Genomic DNA, 24,394 nt, shown 5'->3' with positions numbered 1-24,394 from the left:
AAACATGTCAGTTAATAACATACCACAACAGACGCCACTTTATGAACATTTGTCAGACTCACGCAGCGTGTATAATGTGAGCAATTTACAGCAACTACGCGACTTAAAATCCGAAAAGCCACGCGACTTAAAATCTGAAAAGCTACGCAACTTGAAATCCGAAATGACACAGACGAACAGATTCACACACAAACCTGAACGTGTTATCAAACTGAGTGACGAGAACGTAGATTTCGAGCAATTTGCATTTGTAAGCAAATGTAAAGAATTTAATAATGACAGAACACAGATACACGATTTGCACTGTATACGACAATTTATCTTTGTACATTCACCGCTATTATCGGTAATGGAGAAACTAGCTTTGAACCAGATGCGACAATTTATTTTTGTATTTACAACAGCATTGCCTGTAATGAAGAAATTTGAATTAGCACGAATACAACAATTTGCCTTTGAATTTTTACCGCTATTGCGTGCAACGCAAAAGCTAAAATTTATTTGCAGTGCGTAATGGACCTCAGGGGATTCATTACGCTTTAATGAATATGTGCCGTAGCGAGCATAGGGCCCCGAGCTGTAGTAGTGCTGTTTCATCTTTAGTTTTCTGCACTGCTGCCTTCTCTTCTACTATCCTTTATATCTATCCAAACTGCTCTTTAACTATTGCTCTATATAGAATTAAGAAATATAGTAATGAAAACCCGATGTGACAAACTTTTACCGAATGTGACAATTTTCAGTAGGCACTCCAGAACCAGCGTAATTTTAATGACAGATAAAAATCGTAATCATCAGTATGTGTAAAATTAACAGCAAACGCATTTTTTGGTAACAATAGACGTTTTCCACCACAATAGCATGAAAGTCAGCCGCTTAGCATACCTAACCAACAATGCAGTCTACAAGGTCAACCAAACTTTAATGTTTCGCCGCGTGCACGTATAGTTCCAGCCCCAACAAATAGTAACGCATAGCAGCAAAGAAATAACCACGGACAGACAACACACTATTTCAACTCGCATCGCAATACGCCGTATAGAAATTACTATCTTGACAGACGTAAAAATAACGAGCACAATTTTCAGCGTACATTTAATAACAGTCGACCATATGAGCAGCAACAACATCAGCAACAACAAATAATCATGAATGAAACAGACAATAGGTGTCATCGATAGCGTAATACGTCAGTAAGAAATAACAGAACAGTTCATATAGTGGATATGCCACAGCATCCTCCCGTAAATAACAGGACGAACGATAGAATTTAACCAGATACAGCACAGATTGCATACTACAGTAACGCAAACATTACTTTTGACACGCAGAATTTTGTTCACGAGAATGTTATTTGAAACATGCTTTATTGAATGCTCTACTTTTATCGCACCCAGATCTCACCAGAAATTTTTCCATTGCCACTGACAGCTCTAACACCGCTTTAGGTGTACATATTTTTCAGGAAATTGAAGAAGATGGTTCTACAGTAATTAAAAACATCGCATTTGCAAGTCGCATTTTGTCACCTGCTGAACGAAATTATTCCGTCACAGAACTTGAAACATTATGTGTTGTATGGGCTTTCACGAGATTTAGGCACTTTCTTTACGGCAGACATACCACCGTCTACACAGACCATAGAGCGATACAATTTTTACTTTCAGCTAAATTCACTCACGACAGGTTAAGCAGATGGAAACTATATTTACAGGAATTTAATTTTACAATAGTTCACATTCCCGGTACACAAAATGTTATAGCAGACGCACTATCGCGTTCTCTCAGCAACAATCAGCAAGACGTAGCAACCCACTTCTGCAAAACAAATTTCAGTGTCATGTACATTCAGCAAGTTGCATTTGAAAATTTTATTTCATCGTCATTACAGGACATAGCACAAGAACAAAATAAGGACAATGTGTGGAAAGAAATTAAACACCTTTGGCAAGATAGGAAAAATGTTACGATTAGGAACCACTACACTGTACGCAATGACATTCTGTTTCGCCGCTCTCATCCTGACAGCAACATTTGGTTATTATGCATTCCTGACGAACTGGTTAACAAACTAATTTGGTACACTCATTTAAGTTACGCACATTACGGAGCACGAAAATGTTTTCTTATACTGAGACAGAACTGTTATTTTACCAACATGGAAAAACGTATACGACGAGTTTTAGCGTCTTGTAAAATTTGCCAGAAAGCTAAATCAGACACCACTTCACATATTCCTCCTTTATATCCCATTATACCTGTGAAATTAAGACACATGGCCGCAGTAGATATTTTTGGTCCGATTCCGAGAACTAACAGAGGTTTTTGCTACATTTTTGTCGCTGTTGAGCTCACTTCAAAATTTGTTACTTTCACTCCGTTACGCAAAGCTACTGCTAAAACTGTTTCGAAAGCATTTGTAAAACATTTTCTATTTCATGTAGGGCATGTAATGAAAGTAATTTCTGATAATGGATCTCAATTTCGTAGTAGTGTATGGACACGCATGTTACGAGCTAGAAACATTTCTCCGATCTATATATCCAAGTACCACGCTTCTTCGAACCCTTGTGAAAGATTAATGAAGGAAATTGGTAAGCTGTGCAGAATATACTGCCACAAAAGACATATTGATTGGGATACACACATACTCTCATTCCAAGATGTAATTAATTCCATTCCAAATGAATCCACTATGCTATCTCCGACTGTTATACTGAAAAACGTTGAACCACCGAACAAAATTAAAGAATTAATAGAATTCCCCAAAAAAATCGTCGCCTACGACACCACGAAACAATTGACATTGCGCTGAACAACATCAAACGTGCCGCAGAGCGCCGGAGAAGACAGCAAAAACAGGTTTGTACACGCCGCGACTTTCACGTTGGACAGAAGATATTAGTACGTACACACTATTTATCCAGCAAATTAAAAGGTAAGTGCAGTAAATTTGAACTTCTATACGCAGGTCCGTATCGGATTCGCAGTATCCCTCACCCCAATGTTGTACACGTCGAAACTTTGAGAACCAGAAAATCGAAAGGCAATCACCATATCTCAAACATTAAACCGTTTATTGAGTGAAACCACTGTATGATTCAACACACTATGATGCCATTTACTAATGCAATTAATTCACCTGACTACTTATTGATGATTATCGTATTTTTTTTCTTGGCAAGTGCCCGGCAAGGTAAGGTTAGCAGGTCGCTTTTCTTGTCGTTACACATCAGACCGTGCACATTTTCCATTTTTTTTCTGTATATGACTGTACTCCAGTTTTGTTTGTATGCACTATGAAATAGTTAAGATATAACACACACCAGTCGACTTTGACATTTTTTTTTTGCCTTATGACATCTCAACATCGTGACTGTTTCACATTTTTTTTGCTACTGCATTGTATTATTCTGTGTACATTTTTTCGCATCCGAACACTGTCAATGTCTTGGACATATTACGTTTTCTGTCATGTTATGCTGTATGGTTAATTGTGTCACCATAAACCAGTCATTATTTAGTGGGTAAAGGATTTAAATGCAAGACATTAATCTTTGTTCATCAATTTCAGAAAGGAATGATGATTCTAAGAAATAAATTTAACATAAATGGGAATTTCACCTACGGAATAAACGAAAGGAGATGCAATAACTTTATGAGGAAGAGTAAAGGGATCAGGATTAACAAGCATTAACAAGACTATACTATACTCATCACAGAATAGCAGTCTTAACTAATTTTTTCTTTCAGAATACAAGGTGATTGATGCAGGCTGTCAGAGAGAACTACACATCTTAGTTTTAGTGATGAAATATGCTAGAGATAAGGAATAGTTATGTAATGAGTAATGAAGTGATTTTTTGCAGATGATAGTGAATACTGATGAATAATGATGAAGGAAATGGTATTATGAATAATGAAGTTTTTCTTTACAGGTGATGATAATGGTGAAGTTATGATGATATGGATAATGAAGTTTTTTTTTCTTTATGCCACGTAGTTATTTAAGTATTTGTTGCGGTTTGCTTTGACAGCAGGTGTTACATTGCATAGTAGGATGACGGAAAGTTTTGGAAAGGACAGCTATGGAACACATTTTTATACACACTTCACTGCCTGTTAATTCGAAGTTCACTACTTTTCAGCATAGTGTGCGTTTCTTCTTTCAGGTCAATAATCCGTTTTTGTATTTTTTCCAGGAGAAGTTTTTCATGACACTTACTAAACCTGTTACTTATTATACCTGTTCTAGTACTTGCATTTTTATATTTTTTACCCATTTGTGTTTATCATTTATAAATGTGATCACATGTACTGCCTTGTTACATAATCTTGCTACAGCTGACTCATGACGAATGACGTTACCTATCCTCATTTGCAGCAATAGGTCAAAAGCAAAAAGTATTATGCCTCAGCAATTAATTATCGATCCCAACGCAATGCATTGCTACCAAAAAAATGTATTACCAGTCCCACATAATGTCACTAGTTTATGATAATTCTGAATAATACTGATCAACTCTGAATAGCATGTCACTCGAGTAATGACCTCTTAATGAGACTATATTCAAAATAATGCTTTGTCACTAGCTAATAACTGCCACTGTATATTGTAATGCCTGTGATTACTAATGATTTGACTGTAATTAACTGATTTTTAATAATGACTTTGTAATGATCTGAATAATACTGAATGATGAACTATGTTTTATTCTATTCAATACTTGATGGCCACTGAGTGCCAATAATTAATGTCAATCAACGAAATTGTTATTAATTATGCCATTAATTAACTCTTGTTTTCAATGTTCATACTTTGTAATTGGAAATAAATGTGACTGTTTCATAATGCTTTGTAATTAGGAAAAGACTAATGATTCTTAATAGATTGGAATGACACATAATTAATTAACTATGGTACTGTTTAATAATGCTTTGTAATTAATTAAGGCTAATAATTCTTAGTATATTGAAATGACAAATGATTAATTAATTAACTGTAATTAGACAAATGATTAATTAACGACAAATGATTAATTAACTGTAATTAGACAAATGATTAATTAACGACAAATGATTAATTAACTGTAATTATACAAATGATTAATTAACTGTAATTAGACAAATGATTAATTAAAAACAAATGATTAATTAACTGTAATTAGGAGAAGGTTAATGATTCTTGATTATACTCTGTAACTGAAAGGAATGCGATTATTTCATAATGCTTTGTAACCAGGAAAAGAAGGCTACTGATTCTATGTAAAACAATTAATGAACATTTTTCTGTAATACTACATACTTGGTACAGAAATGTTCAATAACTGGGCTATGAATGCCACGAACTATCAATGAAGACTGTAATTGTCAATATTATGTGACTTGATGTCCTTCACCTCATGAGCTGACTACCCTGAATTACTGCAATGTCCATTTGTCCTGTTTATCCCAGTGATCATGGAGCACTATATTTGGTTTTGCACTAATTCTACGTTGGTGTGCCTTGTAAGAGTGTGGTGTTGACACGACATGCTGTCCACCACCATGAGCGATGAAGACATTATTATGGTCCCACTGTTTGGTGTACCTAATGTACTGCCAAAATGAAAACATGGAACATTACTACGACAGTTCAGTGTCTTGGCTACACTGATAAATTCTGATGGGAAAAGAACTTCAAATTGTGTCACTTGGTGTTGTACTACTGTGGAAAGATATGGACTTTCAGAGCAGCTGTGTGCAATCTAAAGTGCTACAACCATGATACAATCCTTCCCTTTCCTATCCTGATTCTTGTCACATAAAGGAAAAATTTTTTTTTTTTTGGTAACATCATTTATGTTCATAGGTTATACATTTTTCGATTCGCTAAACTCCAGTGTGAGTACACTTATGTCACTGGTCGACATGATGTTTGCCATTATGTTTATTTGTTGTGAAAATACTAAAGACATTTTTCAGTGCATGTGCACTTTGGACATGAATTTTTTTGCCATTATGTTTATTTGTTGTGAAAATGCTAAAGACATTTTTCAGTGCATGTACACTTGTCAACATAATATTTTTTGCCATTATGTTTATTTGTTCTGAATATGCTAAAGAAATTTTCAGTGCCTGTGCACTTTGTTATCTGTCAAATAATTTGTATATACTTTTCTGATTTGCTACTATGTTTTGTACTCACATTTTGTCTTTGTCTGATATATTTTGTACTTAGTGCGTGTGCACAACATTTACTTTATGTACTACATCTAATTATTCTTGCCAGTCTGTTTATTTGTTCTGCATATGCTAAAGAATTTTTTCAGTGCCTGTGCACTTTATCTGTCAAAAAGTTTGTATATACTTTTCTGATTTGCTACTATGTTTTGTACTCACATTTTGTCTTTTGTACTTAGTGCGTGTGCACAACATTTACTTTATGTACTACATCTAATTATTCTTGCCAGTCTGTTTATTTGTTCTGCATATGCTAAAGAATTTTCAGTGCCTGTGCACTTTATCTGTCAAAAAGTTTGTATATACTTTTTTCTGATTTGCTACTATGTTTAGTATTCACATTTTGTCCTTGTCTGATATATTTTGTACTTAGTGCGTGTGCACAACATTTAAATATTCTGTAAGTTGTAGGATTTTGTTAATTAAAGAAAAATTTTGCCGCGCTTGGCAAGTCCAAATGACTCACCATCGCTGCCAAATTTTTGCCCCCCGAGTGGAGGGTTATGAAACACGTATGTAACGCAGCAGCGATGGCGAGGCATTGTAGCATCTGTGACCAGAGAGTATGCGCTTGACCGCGCGAGTGTTGCGAGCGGTTCTCAGTCAGTAGTAGTCTTTGCGAGTTAGTTGTCGCTATGCAGAGTAGCAGTCAGTCTGTCGTTGCGAGTCTGTCAGTTCAGTCGTTGCGAGTCTGTAGCTCTGTCTAGTTGAGAGCAGTACTCAGTCTGTAGTCGTCATGCAGAGCGGTCGGTCAGTAGTAGCAGCCCAGTGCGGTTGTGTGATGTAGGCGGTCAGCAACAATGGTCAAGATGAGGAATAAGGTATACTGTTAATTAATATAATCATTAGATAATGAAAAATTTTATTTATTGTAATTATTCTCCAACAAGTCTCCCAATAATAATTTTTTATTTCAAAAGCATTTTCTCAAAAGTTTAATTTTTTTTGAACTAAAGATCTCGTTGCACTTCCCATTTCATTCCACTTCTTTTTGAAGAAAAATTTCACTAGAATCACAAAAAAAAGGAAATATTATTATTTGCAATGCAGTTCCTCCAAGCGGTGCGCAACAACAAGAGCAGATATGTGACATCGATTTATTCTGAGGTAAGACTTTAATTCTGATTGTTTTACACAGGGCCAAAGACCGATATTTCGGTTTAATTGAATTTCCTTATCACTGAATGGACTTTAAATTTTGTGAAGGATTTATATTTGAGTCAGATTGCGTATTTCACATTTTTGTTGCCATTTTCAATACCTCTCATTGTGGGCGAGGTTACGCATAGAGCAATGTCCATTAGCATCCCTAAATAATATCGTCAATTATTATAAATTTTGCGGGGAGGTTACACTCGGCTCCCATTTGTATTGAGTATTGTCATTTTACATTCCTTTTAAAATTACGGTGGGGAGGTTACACCCTGTCTTAGTCTGCACACAAGGAAGGCAACTACCAGCTCTGATCAGGATACGTGAAATCTTACAGATAAGTGCTGTGGCCTCCAGATTGTTAGGCCTCCAGAAGGCCTTCCAGATGGTGACAGCCACAGGTCCTTATCAGTCTCGAGCTGGTAGCCAGCGATATAACTTAGAGTGTCTCAGACCCTCCAGAGAGGACTGGCTGATCCATGAAACGTTGAATCCAAGTGGACGAGCAGGGGTCGACCGACATCGGCATCCCAAATCGACACAATGTTTGCAAACAAAGCAGAGTTCCACCAGAAAAGAAGCAGTATTTAAGCAGAAGAGGCTCATGTGCTGTGCAGTGGTGAGGTGGCAATGACATCAATCATCCCACTTTTATTGTTTGGCCAGCTTTCGCAGTCTCTTTGGAATTTCACAATCTCACATTTCAAACGCTCTTTGTGGTGTGTCAGTACACTGAACAGTTATCCTTGCCTCTGACTTAAGCTTTTGTTCGACACTTGGTGCAATCACGATTGTGACGTAATTTTTCCATGGTCATGATGTCATTCTGCTACGTTGTTGACTCAAACTATCAGCTATTTCAGGGCGTAGCAATAGCTTCCGTGTTTGCTGCTTCAGCATCAGTGGTTCTTGCTTGCTGGAATTTCGCCTGGCTATTGACCTGTTCTTCTCTACATCTCGAATTGCTAGGAAACTTCTTTGAAAAGTTTGTGGCTGCACCAAATACACTTCCCTTCTGTACAACAGAAGGCTCGCACAGAAATTTTAAAAGTAGTGGCTCATGGACTCTCAAAGTTGCAAATTGTTTCCTGAAAAACGGCTTACACTATTCTGGAGCTGGTTTCGATTAATTCAGTAACTCTCCTACACATCCATTCACAATTTGAAAAGAAGGTAATGCTAATAATGTAATATAATTTATGGTCTTGATCTCATTTTTTTTACAGAAAACGGAAACTAGAGTCGTTTATAGTCAAAATACAGCTCTTACATTGGTACCGGTATATTAATAGTTTAAAAATGAAACCTTAAGTGGTGACAGTATGCATCATATTGCTGGGAAAATCATTTTATTCATCTACATCTACAGGGATACTCTGCAAATCACATTTAAGTGCCTGCCAGAGGGTTCATTGAACCACCTTCACAATTCTGTATTATTCTAATCTCGTATAGCGCGCTGAAAGAACGAACACCTATATCTTTCCGTACGAGCTCTGATTTCCCTTATTTTATCGTGGTGATCGTTTCTCCCTATGTAGGTCGGTGTCAAACAAATATTTCCGCATTCGAAGGAGAAAGCTGGTGATTGTAATTTCGTGAGAAGATTCCGTCACAACGAAAAACGCCTTTCTTTTAATGATGTCCAGCCCAAATTCTGTATCATTTCAGTGACACTGTCTCCCATATTTTACGATAATACAAAACTTGCTGCCCTAATTTGAACTTTTTTCGATGTACTCCGTTAGCGCTATCTGGTAAGGATCGCACGCCACGCAGCAGTATTCTAAAAGACGACGGACAAGCGTAGTGTTGGCAGTTTCCTTAGTAGATCCGTTACATTTTATAAGTGTCCTGCCAATAAAACGCAGTCTGCGGTTAGCCTTCCCCACAACATTTTCTATGTTTTCCTTCCAATATAAGTTGTTCGTAATTGTAATACCTAGGTATTTAGTTGAATTTAGGGCTTCCAGATTAAACTGATTTATTGTGTAAGCGAAGTTTAACGAGTTCCTCACACTTTTCGTTGCCAAAAACTTTGGTCACCGTTGGGAAATCTTAGAAACAACTCGTCTCCGAAGTAAGAGAGAAGGTAAGAGATTGGACAAATACCATCATTGTACAGGGGTGGCAATGGAAACTGGCCACGTTTTCTTTAAGAAATTGTCTCGGCATTTACCTCAAGTGAGCTATGGGAACTAATGAAAAATAAGAGTCTATGATGTTTGTTTCTCCTCTCTAAAGTCTGAAGTGAGCAGGTGAAATACACTTGGCGCATCTCTCGGATGGACATCAAAATAGCAACCATTTATATTTATTGGTTTAGGTATTACGTAGTACGAAGAATACATGATTAAATTTATAGATAACTTGGTGGTATGCAAGGCGCGAAATTTAGTACTCAGAGTTGTCAAATCTGGCATCCACAATGGCTCGCCGGCCGGTGTGGCCAAGTGGTTATAGGCGCTTCAGTCTGGAACCGCGCGATCGCACCGGTCGCAGGTTCGAATCCTGCCTCGGGCATGACTGTGTGTGATGTCCTTAGGTTAGTTAGGTTTAACTAGTTCTAAGTTCTAGGGGACTGATGATCTCAGATGTTAAGTCTCATATTGCTCAGAGACATTCGAACCACAATGGCTCTACGCCGACATAACGTTGACAACAACCAAGCTTTGATGACGAATTCTGGTACAATATTCGATGCTGCTTCAGCTCTGTGCCAGAATCATGAGGGTGTGCCAGTCACTCGACAGCCCATTACCAGACTCTAAAATGTGTGAAAACCCTGTAGAACGTACTGGTCAGGGCAACATTCAATCACTCTCAGTATCGAGGTACATCCGGACGACACGGGTGTCACACTGTTTTGCGTTATCTGCTACAAAGAGAACAATCCGCAGGCCGTACAGATAGGACACAGACACTGGCCTTGCACGTGAAAAATTTTACAGATGATGAAGCATCCGGCTGGAGACCCGAGAAACCTTCATGAGCAGTAGACGTCGGGAAAGCCTACAGTCACATAATCTTACAGCTGTGCGAATCAGACTGTTTTCGGTAACCAATGGCACCCCATAACATCTCACCAAGTGCTAAGCCCACATGACGACGACGAATGTACTATGGCACCTTTTGTCCTCCTCGGAACCTCCACGCACAGATTCCAAAACCGTGATGCTGTACGCTGAATCTGTACTCGTCTGAAAATACAGCGCGGTGCTACTCCTGCGTCCAGTGTTGTTGCGAACACCACTGTTAGCCCACCTCTCTCTAAATTCGCATCAAGATAAGTGCGACGCCCTCTGATACCTCATCACTGCAAGCTGCAACAGTTGTCACCGTACCAACGGTCTGTGATGCCACGGATGTTACTGCACCGTCGGTGTGGACAAGTTTCTTGCTGCAAACAAACCCACCTGCTGACTGAAGGTACGTGACGTATCTGTGTTTATGAACCTGTGCAGCCGAGTGAACAATACGCCTTTCCTGTTGTGCGCTAGTCGCATGGGGCTTCTGAGATCAAGCATGGCGTTGAGTATGGTCGTTCTATACACATTCGTTCCATTTTCACGAGACAATCATGAAATCCCAAAAAACGGTTGCAGCAATATCGCGGAACGAATGACTGCTGTCTCCGTAGCATGTCGCCCTGCTGTCGTAATGAGATAAGTGCTGGTGAACATTTTTCCTTCTTATATTTGGCATAATACGACGTTCTCCCTAGCAACTAATATTTAAGTGAGGTTTCTAAATGAGAAATCTTCTTCGTAATCATTCCTTATATGGAGAATGTAGATGCGGATACTTCTACCTGCTTTGTGCGGTTGCGTTAAAGTGTTGGTAATTTGCATTTCGAACTATGCAGTGCACTTCATGCAAAATTGACGTTTGTAGTACAGGTACTGTGGATTTTCTCTCACACACGTTCGTGAGGCAGAGTGACTCACAAGCAACTTGATTTCTGTAGACACGTTCATTTACTTCGGAACAATTTATAATCGTAACCTACGCGAAAGTCAGTCGGGCGCTGGGTGGCGAGCGTCGACCCGCGGACTATGGTGCACGACGTATCCCACAGTCGGTACGTCTTGTTTAGACGGGTAGCGAGGTGATCTTATATCAAGTGAAGCCCACCCGAACTTGCTGCTGCAAGTAATTTGTCTGCAAACGTTATACTATCTTTACCAGATTTTCTGGAAAAAGGCGTTATTAATGAGGCAGTGTAGGTATGTACAACAAGCAGACAAAAGTTAGGAGGGGACTGTTCATTTCTCCCACTCCCCTCACTTTAATGGTCAAGTTCTTTATTCAGTCCTCTACTTACAGCTCGCATTTGATGAACCTGATCAAACAGCTGTTGAACTGTTTTCGGGGGTGATACATGTTCACAAAAAAGTCACCAAATGCAAGATAGGAAAAGGATTAAATACTCCAACAGGCCTGTACTAAAGCTTAATCCCCGAGCGGGTGCACCTGTACAAAAAAGTGCACTACTCACAAATAAAATTGTCTTATATTGTTGCAATGTTGTTTCACAATAGCGAGCCCACTGCTAATCTTTCATTATTGCGTCAGATAAGACAGTGATAAGTTTTACTCATACTCCTAATCGAGCAAGAGTAATATGAAATAAACAACGAGCCACGCGATAAACAGCGAGCTAGGTGATAGAAAATTTACAATCTATGCAAGCAGATGACCCAGATTAAAAGCTAATAGCACAATACCACAACGAGAAATTTTTCTGTGAGATGATTACCAAGTGAATAAGTGGTTGGGTGCGATCTGATGTAACTGTGCTGTTTAATGCTTCGAGTGGTTCATCACTGCAGGGTAACACTTCTATGCAGCCTGGAATGATACAATGAAAGTGTATTTTATTATTGTTTGATTAAACAGAGATTTAGCTTATGTAGTTGTAGCTAATTTTATCTTTGTGTAACTAAACTAAAATTAAACTGCGATTTTGCTAATAGATTTTTACGTTGGTAACATGAAAACAGCTATTCTTTATGTGTGTACAAAGTACACCACACGCCCACCTATATTATAAAAAAATGGAACTCCTGATTGAAGATTAAAGTCAGTACTTAATTATATCATTCCACAGAACACCACTGCAGAACTGCTGCTGACATTGTTGCCCATTGACGATGTGTAAGTCGAACCAACATTTAAGCCTAAACCACGACTTCAGACCACACTCGCAGAGGGTGCGTGTCTTTTATGGAAGAGTTTGTCTAGGTATGTTGAGTCAGAAGCAGCTCGGTGGTAGCAGAAACTTTCATTTATTTCCCAACTGTTTATAATAGAACCATACGCCAATGTTAGGTAAGCACTGGATGGTGAACGTCCAATCTGCAGACCATAGTGCAGGATTTGTAGGGTAGATGCAGTCTGCACTCGCTCCATTCCAGCATAATGCCTTGTACATTATTATGCGACTGGCAGCTGCCTCAGCTGCTGGGCGAAGCATCTCGGCCATATTTGACAGGAGGCAATGCTCGCTGTCAGATGGAAGCACCTGAGTATGAAGGTCAGACTCGTGTCTGGCTGGTACCATCTGAAACTGGAGAGAGGAGGTGCCTGGTGTCTCAGTGGCTTAGAGGACCACAGTTCGACCATCAGCCCGTTAGTGCTGCAGCTGGTCCTCCTATGCAAGCAGTCTTTTCAGGATGAAGATGAGCCTACACTACATTGGATGTTGGCATTATGACTCACTAATTCAGAGAACAACCTGGCAAGATGTCCAGTACTTATATGAACCAGGTTGGGTTTGTTGTTGTGTGGCTGCTGCAAATGTCACATATGCTGCCTGCCAATGCGTCCCTGGTTACAGTAACAAATAGTTGTTTCAGACCTGGCAAGTGTACTCTGACAGTTACGCGCATGGCGTGTCATAACACTGTGACACTGTGTTGCAGCAAGTGCCCTATTTCAGCAATGAGGCATTGCGTTTGGCTCACGCTGCTAAACTAGCGTGCGCCTTCATACTGCTCCAGTTCTAATGGCCAGCAGTGTATTAAGGTGGAAGATGTCCACAACTACATTTATGAATATTGGCTTCAAGTAACAGTTCCTGCTAGTAGTAGGACAGTATTTATACCGGGTAGAAAAGCGCTTCCTTCAGCATCAACGCTTCCTCATTTTTGGCTTCATATTACAGCTGAGACAACTGCACATGTCATATTCTGCTGACATCAGCATCAGCACTATCTTATCATTCTCATCAGCACTATCTTATCATTGTGGGAAGGGTATGGAGGAGCAGCAGTGGAGTCTCCACACCTCACATCTCACACCTCGCACCTCACACCTCACACCGGCCTACAGCCTGCTTGGCAACTACATACATAAAGTATCTGAATTTCCGAAAATTGTCAACTCCATTTCTGTTACTGAGTTCCAAAATTTCGTTTACGGACCGGCTCACCAGTCACATTGGTCAATTTATTTTGGAATCATAGATCATTTGCGAAGAAGTATTTGAACGACAAGACGGCATATATCTGTATAAATAATTAAGGGCCAACATTTTCTTATAAAATATGCATAACAAATTAGGAATTCAAATTAATTGAAAATTAGTTTTATCTTAGATAATATCCTAGAAACCCTGAAAACGTTAAATAAATTCAAGGCCTGTTTCCGAACTCCGATTCTCCTGTCACCAGTAGATGGCTGCACTGCAAGAAACGAGTGCTCCTGCCACCAATAAACGGGTGCACTTTCTTCTTTCCTTTCAACTTAACTCCCAGCGTTCTTCTATCTTTGTTTCCCTTGACCACCAGATTGCCTATGACCGTATCTGGTATCCTGGGCTACTCTTTAAACTCCAGACCTACGCCCTTCCCATCAATTTCGTCCATCTCTTTGCTTCCTTTCTCTCCTGTCGAACCTCCTATGTCACTATCCACAGTACCAACTCCAGTACTTTCTACCCCACCGCCAGCATGCCACAAGCCTCCGTCCTTTCCCCTCTCCTCTATTTCCTGTATACCGCAGGTATACCCCAACCTCCCCCATCTGCTCATGTCCTCCAATATGCTGATAACACCGTCTTCCTGGTCCTTTATTCTACCCTTCAATGGTCCCAATGTACCCTTTAAATTCACCTCAACCAGTTCACCACCTGGTGTAACCAGTGGCTCCTTCACATCGACCCTTCCAAGTCCCAGACAATCATCATAGGTTGTACTACCCTCTTGTTCCAGCTCCACGTTTTTACCATACCATTTATTGTCGTCCTGTCCACCTCACCTCCTATCCTGAAATACTTTGGGCTCAACCATGACCGCCACCTCACCTGGACTCCCCATCTCTTTGTGATCCAACACAAAGCCCACAACAGTCTCTGCCTCCTGAAACTCCTGTCCAGCTGGACGTGGGGGCTGCACCCTTCCACTATCCTTCACACCTACAAATCCCTGATCCAACCCATCCTTTGTTATGCCAGCGTCACCTGGATTTCCGCCCCACCCAGGTTCTATAAAGCCCTCAAAATCCTCGAAGATTATGCACTCCTCCTTGCCTTTCATATTCTCCTTGTGTCCCCCACACAGATCCTCTATGACCTCATCCCCTTTCCACATCTTCTCCTTTTCCCTGGAACACATCTGCACCCAGTCCATCATCTGCAGACTCGATCGCCCCCAACGCCTGGTGTCTCCTATCCTCACTAACCCCAGCCTGCTGCCGCGCCTTTACTGTCGTGTCCAGGCCTCTCTCCATCTCCACGTCTTCCACCTCCTTTACCAGTGTACCTTCCAGTGCCTACCCCTCCCAGATCATGAGCTTCACTCTGGTATCCCCTTCTACCAATTCTAACCTCACCTTCCCCGAACCCCTCATCAGGACTCGCTCTCTCTTGCTTTTCCCAGCACCTGAGCGGTTTTTTCCTCTCTCCTATGCTTCTCCCCTTTCCTGTGCACCTCTTCCACGTCTGTGCATTCCCTCATGACTTACCTTCCCTCTCCGTCTCCCATCCCATCTGTCTCCTGTCCCGTAGTGCGCCCCCTGACATCATTTCTTTCCTACCCACCCCTCCAGCCACCCTTTCCCGCTGCCCCCTCTGCTCCCTCTTTTCCCTCCTCCCAGGCCTACCCTCCCTTGGCAGGTCCCTCCTGGCGATTTTTATTCTTCGTCATGTGTGCTTTGTCTCATGCAGTGGGTTTAAAGTGTTGTTATTCCGTTGTGTTTTAATACTGTGGCAAACTTTTGACTTGTGCCTGTGACTTCAGTCTATTTTACATGCTCTGCCTATCGCCAACTGTGTTTTATCCTTACATGAACTTTTTTAACTGTCCCACAGTGAAAGTCTCCATGTAGGTGTACATTATAACCCCCACTGTCTCCCCTTATTATGTTGCTATGTCCCCCTTTTAATCACCGTCTATGTGTATCATTTCATGTTTTTATTTATGCTGTCACTCTACTGAAAAGCTGTTAACTGTGCCTCTGGCAGTCCTCCCCTGCCCATATGGGGCCAGGGAATGAAATTACAGCAACAGCAATAAAATGTGGGTAGTTTGTTCTTTGAATCATGGATAGTTCTCAATGTCACCAACAGATAGCTTCACTGTTAAGAAAACGCAACAGAGTCATAAATTAGTTATTTTCGACATCTAATGGCACGATCAGGTGCTCACCACAGCTGCTGTGCTCATGCTACAGCATCATCAGACAATGTCAGACGTCATGTGGACAGTGGATCGTGTCCTGATCGTTAAGAACAATACTATCAAAGCCCAAAATGCAATGACACTCGTGGAGGCATGGAGGGCGAGGTTCATTGTGCTATGTCTTCAACAATCATCATCACTGTCAAGACACAGGTGCAGCGAAAGCATGCTATGAATAGATATTTCAAAAACCTTTGGCCTGCTGATGATGTGCACTCCTCCACTAACGCTGTGATAGTAACAAAAAAAGCTCTCAGTGTAACATCATACAAAACATAATAACAATTTTAGTTAATGAGACCTTAATGTAATTGCTTACAATTCTTGTGTGGAGGGAGACTGGATATGCATTTTAAAGAAAATGTTAACGCTTACACATATAAAGCACTGTGTGCTGGTGGGCCCAATCTCGTAATAAGAAATAGTTTGTTCATACTTATTAGTTACAACATCGTGTCATCACCAGATTCTCCACTGAGGGTGGGCACAGGGTCACTTGAGCACGCATGTGGGCGCACAGGCGCTCAACTGTTGCCTTAACAGGCATGTAGGATTACAAGAGCATGAATCTGTGTGCACAGACATATCATGTTTCGATTACACGTGTTGTACGTTCGCGTGAACTACAAACCACTCTCATTCCCACGACAAGCGTGAACATCGTTCTATGTACATATGTGTGCTCCCCATGCAGCAGAAAGTGCAGACACAGAGCTGTGTTTCATGCCTACAACAAGCGCCATTGACCGTCAAGATGGGGCGACTGGGATGAGAGGTACTTCATGTTGATTACACACACACAAGTTGCAGGAGCACAGGGGTGAAAGGTTCTTCATGCCAACTATGTGCACACCATTGGCCAATAGCATTACAGTGAGGGGAGGAGGGCATAGGGGCTGCATCTCTACTCTCCCTATGGGATGATGCTAATATCATGATTCCAGGAATGGCCTAGGAGATAAAAAAGTGCTGATGATGATGTCATCAAAATATAACATGATCAGTTCTCTCTACAGACAAGAAAGAGATTTTCCTGATATCAGCGAATTTCTAGTCAGAATGTCCAGTCATATACCTCTCATGCTGTGTATGCTGTGGTTGCTAATACATAAATGGCACTGGCAGGCCAACTTTGATGGGAGTGCTGTTGTGCAAGTCATTTACCAGGCAAATGATAGGCTGCTGGCGGTGCAGCCGAATGTGCATTGCAATCGTCTGGCAGCATCTCCTGGCAGCAGTGTGAATGCAGCGGGTGGTGCACTAGATATCCAGCGTTCGTGGTAGCGATATTCAGAAGCTATGTGTCATGAAAGCTACCAGCAATGTCCCTGCTCCGGCATCTCCAAATGTAGTCTTCACTATTGAGCCTTGTCAGGAGTTTCCACTCTGCTGTCTCGTAGTCAAGTCCCTCACTAGCACGACATGATTCCTAGCATTATGAAGAGATCTCTCTCCAAGCATGGACACTCACTCAGTTGACTAGGTCATGTTCTTGTTATACCGAATAAGATTATTTTACGACAAAATTCTAAATTGGACTTTTGTGTACTAACCACAATTTTCGCAGCAGGAATACCACATTTAGCTGCTAAGAATGTTATTCCTGGAAGATATTGCCTCACTTAGCAAGTTGCGTCTCGTCCATTAAATGTTGACTTCTACTTTCCTGTGGTATTGTCCAGTTATCATCTGTGCCTGCAAAAAGTGCCTCTGCGCCTGCAAACGGTCTGATTTTACTTCAGCCTCACAATATGGAATCGGGTACTCGATTGGTCAGGTACCTATTTGGGTGTTAAATAGAGGTTGGGGAAAGGCCGTGTGGCGTCCTATCGCCTGTGACTCGAAACTGTACACCTATTTGTGGATTTGTCACTTGATCACTAATGTCTCCATGCGGCAGGCTACCCACCCTGTCTGGTCAGTGTATTACAATGTGTTGCAGGTGTGTAGCGACTGTGCAGCTCCTACTATATCCAAAGATAATCTGGTGATTGCAGTGCGTACTGCTTCTGTTGCAGATACATGGCGATCGTGCGGCCACTGCAGCACCGCATGACCCGCCGGAGGGCGTTGCTGGCGTTGCTGGCTGTATGGGCAGCTAGCGCCCTGCTGGCGACACCCTGTCTCATCTTCTCCACCACTAATGTCCACACGTAAGTCACATTGCGACAACGTCTACTCTTAATGAGGCCGGCAGCTGTTCAGTGTAGGAGACACCAGTGAAAATAGAATCTGAGCAGCTTTGTACAGAGTGTATCACATTAATAGCGAAAACAGACACGTATGTTTCCAATAATAAAAACATAAACCTCTGACTGAAGTACCCATCTAATTTCCCACAGACCTCGAATAAACATACATGCTGTTTCTGATTCATCACATCAGCAACATGAATGTGTTGTTAGGGATACAAGGTTATCATCCCATAGAGACTAACTTTCTTTCAAGAAAGCTTTATGGACAGGACTACCTTCGAAGTCTGGCGGGATTTTCCAGTGTTCCTTGAAAATGTTCTTCTTCTACATCTACATCTACACCCATACTCCGCAAGCCACCTGACGGTGTGGGGCGGAGGGTACCTTGGGTACCTCTATCGGTTCTCCCTTCTATTCCAGTCTCGTATTGTTCGTGGAAAGAAGGATTGTCGGTATGCCTCTGTGTGGTCTCTAATCTCTTTGATTTTATCCTCATGGTCTCTTCGCGAGATATACGTAGGAGGGAGCAATATATTGCTTGACTCCTCGGTGAAGGTATGTTCTCAAAACTTCAACAAAAGCCCGTACCGATCTACTGAGCGTCTCTCCTGCAGAGTCTTCCACTGGAGTTTATCTATCGTCTCCGTAACGCTTTCGCGATTACTAAATGATCCTGTAACGAAGCGCGCTGCTCTCCGTTGGATCTTCTCTATCTCTTCTATCAACCCTATCTGGTACGGATGCCACACTGCTGAGCAGTATTCAAGCAGTGGGCGAACAAGCGTACTGTAACCTACTTCCTTTGTTTTCGGATTGCATTTCCTTAGGACTCTTCCAATGAATCTCAGTCTGGCATCTGCTTTACCGACGATCAACTTTATATGATCATTCCATTTTAAATCACTCCTAATGCGTACTCCCAGATAATTTATGGAATTAAGTGCTTCCAGTTGCTGACCTGCTATATTGTAGCTAAATGATAAGGGATCTTTCTTTCTATGTATTCGCAACACATTATACTTGTCTACATTGAGATTCAATTGCCATTCCCTGCACCATGCGTCAATTCGATGCAGATCCTCCTGCATTTCAGTACAATTTTCCATTGTTACAACCTCTCGATATATCACAGCACCATCCGCAAAAAGCCTCAGTGAACTTCCGATGTCATCCACAAGGTCATTTATGTATATTGTGAATAGCAACGGTCCTACGACACTCCCCTGCGGCACATCTGAAATCACTGTTACTTCGGAAGACTTCTCTGCATTGAGAATAACATGCTGTGTTCTGTTATCTATGACTTCTTCAATCCAATCACACAATTGGTGTGATAGTCCATATGCTCTTACTTTGTTCATTAAACGACTGTGGGGAACTGTATCGAACGCCTTGCGGAAGTCAAGAAACACGGCATCTACCTGGGAACCCGTGTCTATGGCCCTCTGAGTCTCGTGGACGAATAGCGCGAGCTGGGTTTCACACGATCGTCTTTTTCGAAACCCATGCTGATTCCTACTGAGTAGATTTCTAGTCTCCATAAAAGTCATTATACTCGAACATAATACGTGTTCCAAATTCTACAACTGATAGACGTTAGAGATATACGTCTATAGTTCTGCACATCTGTTCGACGTCCCCGTAAACGGGGATGACCTCTGACCTTTTCCAATCCTTTGGAACGCTACGCTCTTCTAGAGAGCTACGGTACACCGCTGCAACAAGGGGGACAAGTTCCTTCGCGTGCTCTATGTAAAATCGAACTGGTGTCCCATCAGGTCCAGCGGCCTTTCCTCTTTTGAGAGATTTTAATTGTTATCCCTCTGTCGTCTATTTCGATATCTACCATTTTGTCATCAGTGCGACTATCTAGAGAAGGAACTACAGTGCAGTCTTCCTCTGTGAAACAGCTTTGGAAAGAGACATTTAGTATTTCGGCCTTTAGTCTGTCATACTCTGTTTCAGTACCATTTTGGTCACACAGTGTCTGGACATTTGGTTTTGATCCACCTACCGATTTGACATAAGACCAAAATTTCTTAGGATTATCTGCCAAGTCAGTACATAGAACTTTACTTTCGAATTCATTGAATGCCTCTCGCATAGCCCTCCTCACACTACATTTCGCTTCACGTAATTTTAGTTTGTCTGCATGGCTTTGACTATGTTTATGTTTGTTGTGAAGTTCCCTTTGCTTCCGCAGCAGTTTTCTAACTCGGTTGTTGTACCATGGTGGCTCTTTTCCACCTCTTACGACCTTGCTTGGCACATACTCATCTAACACATATTGTACGATGGTTTTGAACTTTGCCCACTGATCCTCAACCCTATCTGTACTTGAGAAAACTTTTGTGTTGAGCCTTCAGGTACTCTAAAATCTGCTTTTTGTCACGTTTTCTAAACAGAAAAATCTTCCTACCTTCTTTAATATTTCTATTTACGGCTGAAATCATCGATGCAGTAACCGCTTTATGATCGCTGATTCCCTGTTCCGCGTTAACTGTTTCAAATAGTTCGGGTCTGTTTGTCACCAGAAGGTCTAATATGTTATCGTGCTTCTTTGGGGAATGTGCTACATACATGACAAAGCAGTGGCACATTTGTGATTAACTCTTTGAGATGCTCTCTAAGTGGGACGATCCAGGGGGCACATGTAGCTGCTCAGCGCCCCCCCCCCCCTTCCCCCCCTTCCCCTTCAGTCACCGTTTATACACCCTGTAAAATACTGCTTCCTAAGAGTTTATTACTACATTCCCATAATAGTTATTAACGAAGGACAAATTTCCCTAAGCTGAGTATAATCATCTATGGAAAGCGCAAAAGCGTTCACGAATTGATGCTGCAAGAGGATTCTTGAAGGTTAAACATTCACATTTGGCAAGGAATGCTCTAGGTTCTAATAAGAAATTTACAAACGTCTTACATGCCCTGAAGATAAATATACATTATGTATCTGTGGCAAACTTACGTTAGGTTTTATCTCTTGGAACAAGGCGAAGAAACCATTTTGTCTGAGACTCGAACGTGGCTAAGCTTATTGCCATGGCAGTGAACTGTGTTGCGCGGCCGCTACGGTCGAAGGTTCGAATCCTGCCTAAGGCATGGATGTGTGTGATGTCCTTAGGTTAGTTAGGTTTAAGTAGTTCTAAGTTCTACGGGACTGATGACCTCAGATGACCCCTAGTGCTCAGAGCCATTTGAACCATTTTTTGAACTGTGTTGGTTCTGTGGAAACTAAAGTGCATTTGTGATTCTGTTTCCTCTCTAGCTTTTTACCATTATCTCCAGAGATCTCTAATCTGAATCAGGAATGGGGTGAGGATTAAATGAGGACGGCAGTTGGTATTTACAACCCACTTCTTTGGCGGGTCAGGAATTCTCTTAATGGAAGCAGCCTTAGTTCAGTGAAGCAAGATGAGAGATAGATTAGCCCTGGCTCACGAATGAAAGTTTTTGTGCCAGACAAGAATAAACTCGCCAGTTAAAAGGTGGATTCTTTGGTTTGATCGAGGGGGAGACTGAGTGGAACCAAAACATACAAAACATTAGTTCACTTTATTACAATGTAGATATGAGGATTTACTTAACTTTTTAGAATCCATTTCCACAGGATGTTCCGAGTATTTATAACTGTCTCTGACTATTAAAGTATCAGTTGACAAAGCAATTTTACAAGACCCTTCGTGTGAATTATAACTGACATAATGTTCTCATTAAAGTTCTCCCTATGCATTTAATACACTTGTGCCGTTTTTACGACGATGCTGTCTTCTTGATCGGTGACTAAACCGGGGGCGAGCATTTCTCTGCTCGGCCATAATCGGACCATCGTTTGTGGATTGTGGTGGAACAGCGAAGCTGTAGGAGGCGTGGCTACGCCGGCATTTCTCATTCGTCGGTGCAAAATGGAGCGACTGTACTCTCTTGTGGTTTCGTTGTGAGATTGAAATCTTGCTTTGGTACCCTGTTCGTCGGACGACACCACAAATTTGACGCTGGCGACCCCTGTAAAGACAATTTTATGAATTATTTCATAAAGGAGGTTAATCTTGGTTCAACAATATAATTTTCCGTTTGCTAACGATGTGGGGAATACATTGCTTAGCGAAGTAGCAGCTACTGCTTAGTGTGTGTAAAGAGTAGCGCACAATTTTTGTCCAAGTGAAGTGAAGGAGTGTTTGTTTATGACTAATACTAAACAAACTGATGTGACACCATGAGGAATTATGTTCTTAACGGTATTCTGTCTTCAGGAAACAAAAACATTGTTCTGTAACTGACCTTGAATTATATTCTGCTTACAAGAGCAAAAGCAACATAGAGTTGGTCTAGAAATACTACTTGTATCGACTGTAAATGGAAGAGAAATTACTATAAAAGGAGTTTTCTGTAAGGTAATACAAGCACAATGTCAAGAAATATAAGAAATGTCAACATACTAGAAACAAATGGAATAAAGAAAAGTGGTTAGCTCAGTACATTACCTAGAGAGTACGGATATTTACAGCAGCAACGATGATGTCTTCCGCACTATCGGCAAATATAGGAATGGTGAACTGCAGAGAAAAGTTGGTACTAGCTGCACGTATGATGAGGTTCTCCGCCGTACTGGTGTTTATGACCGAGCACTGCTCTGGCTTATGAGAAAATAATATAAACGATTTATACATCGGTTGAGATCTTTCACTACATCGAGCCAAAGATCATCCACTTACAATAGCAAGGAACTGTCAGTGTGCCTTGGTAATCAACCATAAATTCTGTGTGCACATGGCGCTTCGACGTCGTGTCTAGCAGGTGATATTCGTCTAGTTGCGACGCCATTAGAAAGCCACTGCCAGTCAGTGGTCTTATTGGAGGATAGTAAGGTTTGTTGTTTTTTACTGATGTTTGGTATTAAGGCGTTCAACATTTAGGTTTTTATCATCCATAAATATTTTCCGTGGACGAGGAAGCTGAAAAAAGAATAAAGCCTCTCTTAACCATACGTTAAAACCGCGCTAGTAAGCACAGTATAAAATAATTTTCAGTAAATGAGCCAGCAGTAAAGTAAAAAGGTTAAAAATTATTGTTGGCTGACCACAATTAAACCTTTGGGTACGTATTTCAAAAGTGATGGCCAATATTCAGACAATATTCAAAGATATGACAGGAATGATCATTCGAAAAAAAAAAGTAAACGAGGGCTCAAAAGCGTATACCTTAAGAGCTGTGAGCAATTATTGATCTCCAATACCGTGAAACAAATCTATTCTACTGCAAGCTCTTTGCTTTCCATATTTTGGGAAGTTGTAGTATGGCCCAAAAGAAGAAAAAATGGCCCGGGGGCATGTGCTGCAAAATGCATACCTTGAAAGTTATGAGCATTTGTTCATTAGAATAGCTGTGTATTGCAATAGCGAAGATGAACAAGTGGTCCTATCTCTTAACGTACGCATTTTAGAGCACATGCTTACTGGATATCTTTTTCCAGTTTTGGGCCATACTACCACTTTCCAAAGTATGGAAAGCAAGGCCTGCAGTAGAAGAGATTTGTTTACCAGTATCGAAGATCAAGAGTTGCTCATAGCTCTTAAGGTATGTGTTTTAGAGCCCCTATTTACTTGACGTTTTTGTTTCGAATGATCATTCATGTCATATCCCTGAATACTGACCATCACTTCTGAAACATCCTGTATATCTGTGGTGATCAGGAAAGGTCTGGAAAGCTTGTAATGGAGTTGCAGTTCAGCTTGTCCTGAAAAACAACTATTAAGAAAAAGTTATATATGTTGTTCCGTTTCCGAGTTAATAACATTGAAGTTACTCAATCAGGCGGTTGTGCGCGGAAATTCAAGCGGCTATCATCCACACAATGAGAACAACTTACACTAATTGTACCTGGCGATCCATTTGAATTAGCGTGCACAAGGCCCTGATTGGAATATTTCAAATCTAATTAACTCAGAAACAGGGGAAAGAACCGAATTTTTTCTTAACAGTTATTTCTCGACATAGCCTTCCCTGAAACACTCTTTAAAGCTTTTTAGACAGCTTCTCACCACCATGTATACAGCCGAATTGCAGTTTTCTGTGACTGGTATAACGGCCACCAGAGTGAACTTTTGTTGCTCGTTTTTAGTATTGTTACTTGGCCTGAAATAT

At 41.0% G+C, this 24,394-nt stretch overlaps 1 protein-coding gene across 1 annotated transcript in view; it reads left to right on the top strand.

Moving 5' to 3' along the window:
• The first annotated feature begins 12,795 nt into the window (after nt 1-12,795).
• LOC126471086 (tachykinin-like peptides receptor 86C) overlaps nt 12,796-24,394 on the top strand; it is a 193,864-nt gene continuing 182,265 nt past the window's right edge. Inside the window, exons 1-2 of the mRNA XM_050099161.1 lie at nt 12,796-13,031; nt 18,074-18,208. Of these exons, the coding sequence (XP_049955118.1) occupies nt 12,796-13,031; nt 18,074-18,208 (371 nt within the window). The remainder of the gene's footprint in view (nt 13,032-18,073; nt 18,209-24,394) is intronic.

The sequence above is a fragment of the Schistocerca serialis genome, chromosome 3 (genome assembly GCF_023864345.2).
Source record: "Schistocerca serialis cubense isolate TAMUIC-IGC-003099 chromosome 3, iqSchSeri2.2, whole genome shotgun sequence".
Classification (NCBI taxonomy): Eukaryota; Metazoa; Arthropoda; class Insecta; order Orthoptera; family Acrididae; genus Schistocerca; species Schistocerca serialis.
Note: the sequence above shows the minus strand (reverse complement) of the source record. Positions and strands in the feature narration are given on the sequence as shown.